The sequence below is a fragment of the Oreochromis niloticus genome, linkage group LG11, assembly GCF_001858045.2.
Source record: "Oreochromis niloticus isolate F11D_XX linkage group LG11, O_niloticus_UMD_NMBU, whole genome shotgun sequence".
NCBI classification, from domain to species: Eukaryota; Metazoa; Chordata; class Actinopteri; order Cichliformes; family Cichlidae; genus Oreochromis; species Oreochromis niloticus.
Window position 1 is genome coordinate 25,601,328 of NC_031976.2, and position 9,830 is coordinate 25,611,157.

At 40.4% G+C, this 9,830-nt stretch overlaps 1 protein-coding gene across 1 annotated transcript; it reads right to left on the reverse strand.

Annotated features, from left to right (window-relative positions):
• Positions 1-432: 432 nt before the first annotated feature.
• Positions 433-9,089, reverse strand: LOC109204053 (hemicentin-2). The gene is made up of 6 exons (XM_019364230.2): positions 8,935-9,089; positions 4,313-4,375; positions 3,422-3,697; positions 2,079-2,366; positions 1,716-1,991; positions 433-1,634 (listed from the first exon to the last, which is right to left on the reverse strand). Exons 1-6 carry the CDS (start codon positions 8,990-8,992, stop codon positions 1,552-1,554), a joined length of 1,044 nt encoding a protein of 347 aa, XP_019219775.1. The 5' UTR covers positions 8,993-9,089; the 3' UTR covers positions 433-1,551.
• Positions 9,090-9,830: the final 741 nt, after the last annotated feature.

Sequence of the window (9,830 nt, forward strand, 5' to 3'; positions counted from 1 at the left end):
CTACTGAACCTATGATTGAGTGGTGGCTTGTATACCAACAGATAAAAATACATTATGCAAAAGCAGGAAAAATATATTGGATCTTCAAGTCTATATTAAAAGCAGAACTAGATATTAAACATGAGATAGATTGTTCACAGTACTATGAGATTATAAAAATAATGGGATGTCTTCCAATATGAAAAAGCATTTGGAATATTAATGTTTACATTGTCTTGTATTATTTCTCAAAAGACCTATGTGACTCAAAATCTGATTTACACATAAAACTGGCCTCTTTCGATTTTTCTAATGACATAATTACAAAAATACTTATAAATATAATAATTTAATACTCAAGAAATGATGTGTTGAAGAAAACTGTGAAAGGCACCAATGTCATAAGTTATTTACGTGAGACATATAAGTCTTATAAAACACAATCCCAGGGAATGGAATTTGGACAAAAAATATTTCTTTAATTTTAAAGAGAGAACACGTCATAGACATATCACAAGACACCAAACATTTTCTAGTTTACAATAAACAGATCAGATATGGAGACTGCACAGTTTAAACAAGCAGTTGGCTGAAACTAGGATGAGGTCAGGATGCACAACTCGGTTTCTTTTACAACAAAATGAAAGCAAAAGTTTTAGTTTCATTTTCCGCCGCCTGTTTTACATCTAATAAACCAACTGAGATATCACAAAAGAGGAAATGAAAACAACACAGGTAGACACAAAACACATGAAAAACCTCAGTGTTCCCCAGTTTGCTCTGTGTGGTTATCTTCTCTGTATTAATTTTTCAGTTTCAAAAGAACAGGAGACTGACCACAGGGGCAAAGCGTGGAGGTGACACAATTTCTTTATCAAGCTGACGTCTCACAAATCTCTTTTAACTGAGGGAGTTACAAATGCATTGAAAGAATTATAAATTAATTTTTACGTTTGTCATTGAAATCCCAACAATCAGAATAATGATTGCAATATCATTCATAGAAATAATTTACTGGATACCTTCCACTGTCCTTGAAAGCCAGGACTTCTGTGTTTTTAGTGACACCTTGTGGTCATATTTAAAACGTACGCTATAAATTAGCACTAAGTAAATAATGTATCAAATTTAATTGTCAAATATGAATCAAGTCCAATTGCGACATAAAACACACAATTTATTTTTCATTCATGTGTTCATATGTTTTACAATAATATATAATGAAAAATTACTGCTCCGCCTTTTCTAACATTTGACATTGCATACTTTTCTTTTGCAGTGTTTTGCAGGAATAACAATAAAAAAAATTATTAAAAAGCTGCTGCAGAAATAAACAGCAGAGAAAATATGCCCACTTATACTTAAAGGGACAGTTCACCCCAAAATCAAACTTACGTAATTTTCCTCTGGCTGTAGGTCTGAGTTACTTTTGCAGATATCTGCTGCATTTCATTTTTTTGTTGTAATTGGTAATCCATGTTGTAGTTATCTATTTATCTGGGCATAAAGTTGATACTGGGGTGAACAGTCTCCTTAAAATGAAAATAAGTAAACTGTTCTTAGAGCCCAACCCTAGAGGACCCACAGTCCCAGACTGAGGATTCCTGCAAAAAGTCCACTGAGCTGCATCGCCTCTGATCCAGAGATTGGGATGTCTGTTTGGAAAAAAAGAAAATAACTGAAACTGATTTAGCAGTAAGAGTAGCAACAAGCAAGCTCTAAAGAGGTGTGTGTACCTTTAACTTCTACCATCTTGGTGGCCTTAGCAGAACGTCCAGCAGCTTTATTCTCTGCAATGCAGGTGAAGTTCTGAAAAGTCTCAGGTAGTGAAGGAGTCCACTTGACCACATTTTTAGTGATGGAAAAGTAGGGTCCAACAGGGAAACGTCCCCTGAACTCCCACGTGACGGTGCATTCCACATTTAAGGAGCAGCTGGTCAGGCAGGTGAACTCACTTAACTGACCAGGAAACACAGTGTCAGGTCCACTAATGCTGACGTTCCACTGATCATCTGCAAAAGATTAGAAGGCTTGTTGCAGTTATGATAAAATACAGCTTTTCTTGTTTTGGTTCAGTCTCTCTGTATCCTTGTACTTACAGCTGAGCAGATAGCCCAGGCTGACAACTCTTGTCTGTGATGTAGGCAGATAAGTTTGACACTGGTAGAAACCAGCATCAGAGGGCAGCAGTGAGTCAAAGTGAAGTGTGAGGTTGTTTTGCTGAAGCCACATATTTTCACGCAGGGTCACCTTTTGTCCATCTTTATACCAGACCAGGTCTGATAGACCTTGTGGATCACCAAATCTGGCATCATGGCAGATGAGATTTAGTGACTGGTTGAGAGATGGTACAGTGTTAATCGGACTGACCTGTACAGATATTTGAACTGTAAAAAAGAAAAAAAATGTTTTTAATTCATAAAGTGAGAATAGAAATGATATGGACAGTAGTGTTAAGCCACACCCAGGTGTGTAAAGTCAAGCACCTAGCCATGCAATCTGCCTTTACAAATATTTGTGAAAGAAAACTGTGAAAGGCACCAATGTCATAAGTTATTTATGTGAGACATATAAGTCTTATAAAACACAATCCCAGGGAATGGAATTTGGACAAAAAATATTTCTTTAATTTTAAAGAGAGAACACGTCATAGACATATCACAAGACACCAAACATTTTCTAGTTTACAATAAACAGATCAGATATGGAGACTGCACAGTTTAAACAAGCAGTTGGCTGAAACTAGGATGAGGTCAGGATGCACAACTCGGTTTCTTTTACAACAAAATGAAAGCAAAAGTTTTAGTTTCATTTTCCGCTGCCTGTTTTACATCTAATAAACCAACTGAGATATCACAAAAGAGGAAAGGAAAACAACACAGGTAGACACAAAACACATGAAAAACCTCAGTGTTCCCCAGTTTGCTCTGTGTGGTTATCTTCTCTGTATTAATTTTTCATTTTCAAAAGAACAGGAGACAGATTGGTGAATCACTGACCACAGGGGCACAGCGTGGAGGTGACACAATTTCTTTATCAAGCTGACGTCTCAAAAATCTCTTTTAACTGAGGGAGTTACAAATGCATTGAAAGAATTATAGATTAATCTTTACGTTTGTCATTGAAATCCCAACAATCAGAATAATGATTGCAATATCATTCATAGAAATAATTTACAGGATACGTTCCACTGTCCTTGAAAGCCAGGACTTCTGTGTTTTTAGTGACACCTTGTGGTCATATTTAAAATGTACGCTATAAATTAGCACTAAGTAAATAATGTATCAAATTTAATTGTCAAATATGAATCAAGTCCAATTGCGACATAAAACACACAATTTATTTTTCATTCGCCAGATATCTGTTTAGAGAAAAAGAAAATAACTGAAACTGATTTAGCAGTAAGAGTAGGAACAAGCAAGCTCTAAAGAGGTGTGTGTACCTTTAACTTCTACCATCTTGGTGGCCTCAGCAGAACGTCCAGCAGCTTTATTCTCTGCAATGCAGGTGAAGGTCTGAAAAGTCTCAGGTAGTGAAGGAGTCCACTTGACCACATTTTTATTGATGGAAAGGTAGGTTCCAACAGGGAAACCTCCCCTGAACTTCCACGTGACGGTGCATTCCACATTTAAGGAGCAGCTGGTCAGGCAGGTGAACTGACTTAACTGACCAGGAAACACAGTGTCAGGTCCACTAATGCTGATCATCCACTGATCATCTGCAAAAGATTAGAAGGCTTGTTGCAGTTATGATAAAATACAGTGATAGGTTTGTAGCTTAAACCTATTCGCTGGAACGTTAAAGGCAATGTAATTACACAGCAAGCAAGACACGAAGTAGGCAAAGTTCTTTGTGTTACTCATGCATGAGGGAGGCCTGCCTGGAGCCAAGTGTCGTTCCACCCACTTGACCTCCGTCAGACTCTCAGCCAGATTCCCCATAGCACTCCTTTTATTGAGGTTACTTGAATATGCATAGGGTCATTAACATATGATGTATACATACACACAAAGAGTACCTTGCCTGTGGTTTTGTAAGTGTGTGTGTGTGTGTGTGTGTGTGTGTTACCTCCTGCTGACCAAAGGGTCGTAAATGCAGGAAGCTTACATCAAAAGAAGCAGATCTTCCTGATAGGATGTATCTGCAATAAAACACTATAGCCCCTCACCCAGAACCTCGAGAATCTGAGGAGGGGGACTGTGAAATTCCTTTCATCCCACAGTTAAACAATATAGGATGGATGGTAAGCATAAAAATGACAAACATTTAACAATTCACTCTGACATACAGCCTTTCTTGTTTTGTTTTAACCTCTCTGTATCATTGTACTTACAGCTGAGTAGATTGAGTAGAGATGGGACAGTGCTCAGCGGACTGACCTGTACATACATTTGATCTGTAAAAAAGAAAAAAAATGTTTTTAAATCATAAAGTGAGAATAGAAATGATATGGACAGTAGTGTTAAGCCACACCCAGGTGTGTAAAGTCAAGCACCTAGCCATGCAATCTGCCTTTACAAATATTTGTGAAAGAATGTGTTGTTCTATAAACATCACTGAATTTGAATGAGATAGTGTAATAAGATGCCACCATTGCTACAAATCAATTTGTGAAATTTCCTTCCTCCTAGACAGGGCTCTAGACTAACTTTTTTTTTTTTTTGCCTGTCCCATTTGGTTCTTTAGCCGTCAGAATTGTTGTCTGAAGACCAACAAGGATACCAAATGGATTTATTTTGCCAAATGGATCATCATGGCATTGCCGTATTGGTCCATTTGATCAAACTTTGTTGTTATTATTTATTTTATTTTCAGTTGTTACAGATGGGACAGACATGACTGGGGGATAGGAAAGAGAGAAAGAAAGAGAGGAAGGAAAAGAAAAACAGAAGGGAAAAGGGACAGTGAGAAAGGGCACTTACAAAGACAAAGAGAAAAAAAAAATCTCCTGGATCACCTGTTGAGAGAAAAAGAAGAGAAGACAAGCAAAAAAAACCCAAACAAAAACAAAGCAACATACTAAACACAACACCATCATGTTAATCTAGCTAAGTGTGAACAGCAGTAAATTCTAAATATTGAAAGTTGTTGTGCAGCACGCAGGACAGACAGCGCACAATGTGCTTTGAAGTAGCAGCTAAGAAAGGTGTAGTTTATGTCTACGAACAGTGAACACCCGTGTGCACACCTGTGTGGATCAATGCGCTTGTGTACAAAAGGTTTCCCCATGTAACGGTCTGCTAGAGGGTGTGGAGGCCCATAGCCCCGTCCCCCAGGGCATGAAGCAGGCATGGAGGAGATCCAGGCTCCAGACATCCAGAGGCCCCAGAGTGCGAGAGCCCAAGGAGTACCACCGGAGGGGCATCCGTGCCACCCTCCTGGGAAGGGCTGAGGAGATCCCCAGACAAGGGGGTCACCCAGTAGACACGGAGCAGAAGCCAGAGGGGGCTGCACTGGCGTGCCCGCCAGCTCTGCCGGCAGCCAGCTGTGCCAGAGTGAACCGAGTTGCAGGCCCCTAGGCCGGAGGCCCGAGGGCCCCCTTTGCCCCGGAAGAGGCCTGACCGAGCGACAGGCACCAGGCCCCGCCAAGTAGCCACCGGGAGTGAGCTGGTGCATACCTGAGCGCCCAGCCCCGGACACTAAGAACCACCAATGCACCAACCCCTGAGGGCATCAGTTACCAGCAGGGAGTGTGGTGAGGGGAGATAGGCCTCCACACTTGGAGGGCCTGGGAGTACCCAGGGAGGTGGAGTCTAAGACCCGACCTGACATATAGACACAGACAAACAGGCACACACAGACACAAACATGCTTTCCCACCCTCATGCACACATATACAAACACTCAGCACTCACCCAACGTAGGGATAGACACACATAGACATGTACACACAATCATACTCCCCAAACATACTCTATGCCCCGGGTCCAGGTACCCTCGCCCCCAGAGGGGGAAACGGCACCCAGACCCAAGAGATGTTACCCTTTCCCCCGGGGTGGAGGCAAACAGACCGCCCCAGGCTCCGCAGCAGCAGGGAGGCCAATCGGACAGCCAACACCCCCTCCCAGCCCCCCACCCCGATGGCTAGTAGAGAATGGGGGTGTGTGAAGACCCCATACCTCCCTCCTCCCGCTCATGTGTAGTGTTGCTGCGTGTTGTTCTAAAGTGCATTTAAAACAAGGGAGGGCATGGTGCTGCTGCCAGAGAGCAGCAGGTGTTAGCACGGCCCCTCCCGAGAACCCTCAATGTCTACATGGATTTAAAATTGAGAGGTGGGCACCGGCGCCAGAGGTAGGGTTGAATACACAGACCGTCCTCTGGACGCCGTTAACGTGGTCACCCTCAAGGCCCTATATATATGTGTGTGTGTGTGTGTTATGAGAGTGTGAATAATGTGGATGTCTAAGTTGTGAGTGGATGTCTAAGTTGTGAGACTTAGAGACTTAGAGACTTAGAGACTCTAGACTAACTTTTTGACATGGGCGCACCGGTACACCTAACTTTAAAAATTTAGGCGCACCGGCACAAAAGTTAGGCGCACTCAAATTTTTCAACCGCATCGCTTAACACCGCAGTTTTACATGTGCACTTTCTTTGGGGGGGAAGTCCATACAGACAATATTCATTTCTAAATGATTACTAACAAACTTGTGCTTAAATTGCTTTGTCAATATTGTAGAAAATGTTAAACTTAATCATCATCTTGGCTCCTCTGACGACCTGTTTGCTGCTGCCTGCTGCTGAAAGGCAGTGGGGAGAGAGGACACTTGGGCAGTGCATTTATTGCAGCATATAATGTGTTTTCTGGATACACTGCTGTTTTTCAGCATTCAAAGATTGATGGCACCGTGTCAGAGCTGGCTATGAATTTCAGATGGATCAGTCCTTAACTTAACACAAAAGTTATCAATAGTTCTTTTCATCTTTTCTTATTACCCACAGCTACATCCACTTCTGTCAGGCCTGGGCTGCTCACTAGGGCTGGGTATCATCACTGATTTCTATAATCCATTCGATTCTGGTTCTCAAAGTCCTGATTCGATTCAATTTAGCCTCAGACAGTCAGAAATATTATAATTCTGATCATTTATCAGTACTGATACATGTGAGACTTCATTAGAATTGTGAACATCACAGCAGATGCCTTTGTGTCAAAGTAACTGAGAATAAAACACAGAAAAACATGAAGGAGATTTTCCTGGTCTGGCGTTTTATAGCAGATAACCTTAAAAATATTCTGCAATATTCTGCAATTTTGCATAATTTTAAGAAGTTTAAATTTCTTCAGTATTGAACAGCAGAAATTAGGCTTTCTTGTCCGAGGTCATTTAAGTGAAAACAAAGAAAAGAAAAAGACAGCGGCCGACAGCGCTGTAAACAACGGTAGACTGGTGGGTAATAAGCGAATGGATAATGCAGAAAACAGAGATTTGAGACGGGAAACTGTTCTTGAAGTACAGAGAGAGAGCTGTGCATGAAGTGTGATTTTTATCGTGGTGGAAGCAAAACAGCAAAACTCAGAGGGAATTCATGAGACATTGATCAAATGTGAAGCGTAGTTTGCTGCTTCTTTTGCTGCTGGCTGGGCGAATTTTGGTTGGAGAGACAAAACCTGCAGCTCAGAATCTAGCGCAAAAAAGACGGAAACACAGCGCGGACCCGACACATCAGAATCGCTAAGCTCCGACAGCGTGTCTGTGTTCGGGCCGTGGGGTGAGAAAGCCGAGAAAGACAAAGCTGATTCTGATGCGTCGGGTCTGCTCTGTGTTTACGTCTTTGTGTGGAATCCGTTAATGAATTGATATCGCTTTATTCAAGCTACTCACCTCTCTCTTCCACCTGCACTTTCAACTGGACCACGGCCAATCAGAGAGGTCCCGCCCCTGGCTATCTCTGATTGGTTTAGTCCACGATAGGGACATAATGTGTGTCTGTTGTTGACCACACGGAGAGTTGCAGAGATTTTTTTTTTTTTTTTGTTACCCGAAAATATTTGGTCACACCGGTGCGACCAAATATTTTTATTTAGTTGCACCACTGAAAAATTTGGTCGCATTTGCGAACAAATTGGTCGCACTCTAGAGCCCTGACTCCTAGATATTCCCTCCTGACTCAATAACTGCAGAGTTTTAAACCTCCTTTGGCATTAGCATCAGCTGAAAAACTGCGTGCCCAGGGCCTCATGACAGGGTAGGTGTAATGTGTAGGTAGCAAAGTAGTTTTGTCCATGTAATGTGTCCTAATTATGTGTAACTCATACACACCTCGTTCCTGTCGTCAAGGCAAAGAAATTGCTTTAAATGTGATTATAAATGGTCAAAATCTAAACAGCATATTATTGTAATCTGAGTGTACATCTACTTCGATTAAATTTAATTATTAATGCTGTGATGATTCCTCTGACTCTGGCTGCTTGGTCTTCCATTTCTCTGGTGTTATGTACATTTGGAAAAAAAAAAGAAGTTCTGCTGCTTCCACAGATTTGTGGCCAAATATAAACTTTGTTAACAGACAAATAATAATGATAATTTACATTTAAGAAAACAAAAGTTAAAGAAGCAACTGTCTTTCAGCAGTCACTTAAATGAATTAACGTAATCAGCCGACCTGAGTGACTGAGGAAGGCTGTTCCACAGTTTGGGGACAACAACCTCAAAAACAGGATCACATAATATGAAGAAAAAGCTACTTTTCAGTCCTTACTCAGTTAATTCATTCCATGTATTCTTAAATTACGAGGCAAAATCTTTACACTCAGAAGATGTTATGTAGGGATAAATGTGATAAACATCTGCTAAAATAAAACATGAATCAAAGCACAGAGACCTGTATTCTTGAGCCTCTTATTAGCTGTTGTATCAGTTACTTTGTTACTATTGTCATTCATGTTCATAGTCAGCATTTAAAAGAATAATAATAGAGTAATAACAGTGAACACAACTGAAATGTTCTCACCCATAAGTGCCACCAGCAGAAGACTCTTCCAACAGGATGTCACAGTAACACTCGCCATGTTTGACTCTGCTGTAGGGTTGCTTTACCTTCTTTGTTTTTATAACAGCTGTGAGTTACTGGGAGGAAGTTTTAAATCATTGGAAGAAGTTCATGGGAGGAAGTTTTAAATCATGGGAATAAGTTCATAGGAGGAAGTTTTAAATCATGGGAATAAGTTCATAGGAGGAAGTTTTAAATCATGGGAATAAGTTCATAGGGGGAAGTTTTAAATCATTTGAATAAGTTCATAGGAGGAAGTTTTAAATCATTTGAATAAGTTCATAGGAGGAAGTTTTAAATCATTTGAATAAGTTCATAGGAGGAAGTTTTAAATCATGGGAAGAAGTTCATGGGAGGAAGTTTTAAATCATGGGAATAAGTTCATGGGAGGAAGTTTTAAATCATTTACTAAATCTGACAAACCGTGTAGATTACAGTCACACTTTGATTTCAGCACTGATGTTGTTTAATACTGGAATTCACTTGATGATAAAATCAGCAGAAGGTGGAAGTTTCCTGAAACAAGTGAGGAAGAGGTCAAATAGAGTTCAAAGGATAGGTTAGATTTTTTTTTTCATAAATGTATTAATTGTTTGTTAATTGTTTGGTTTTATTTGTATTAATGCATGGATTAGTCAAGAGCCGCATGAAATTGAAGATGTTTATAGTGCACTCCTCAAAGAACTACATGGCACTGTCTCACAGGAGTCTTTTAATTCTGGTTTCTTCTTGCTCCAAATAACCTCTGCATTAAAAATATTCACAAAGAAATACCTGGATCTTTGGTTACTCTCAACAAGCCTGCAGATGGGTAGTGATACAGTAATAATGCAAGATCCAACTATATATTTCTGTTC

What these genes read in the sequence shown, in the direction of transcription:
- LOC109204053 (XM_019364230.2), bottom strand. Translation starts at nt 8,992, where the DNA reads ATGGCGAGTGTTACTGTGACATCCTGTTGGAAGAGTCTTCTGCTGGTG. An exon ending in CAAGATGGTAGAAGTTAAAG is followed by an intron (nt 2,367 to 3,421) that starts GTACACACACCT and finishes TCTTTTTTACAG; the next exon opens with TTCAAATATCTGTACAGGTC. An exon ending in CCTGGGCTATCTGCTCAGCT is followed by an intron (nt 1,992 to 2,078) that starts GTAAGTACAAGG and finishes AATCTTTTGCAG; the next exon opens with ATGATCAGTGGAACGTCAGC.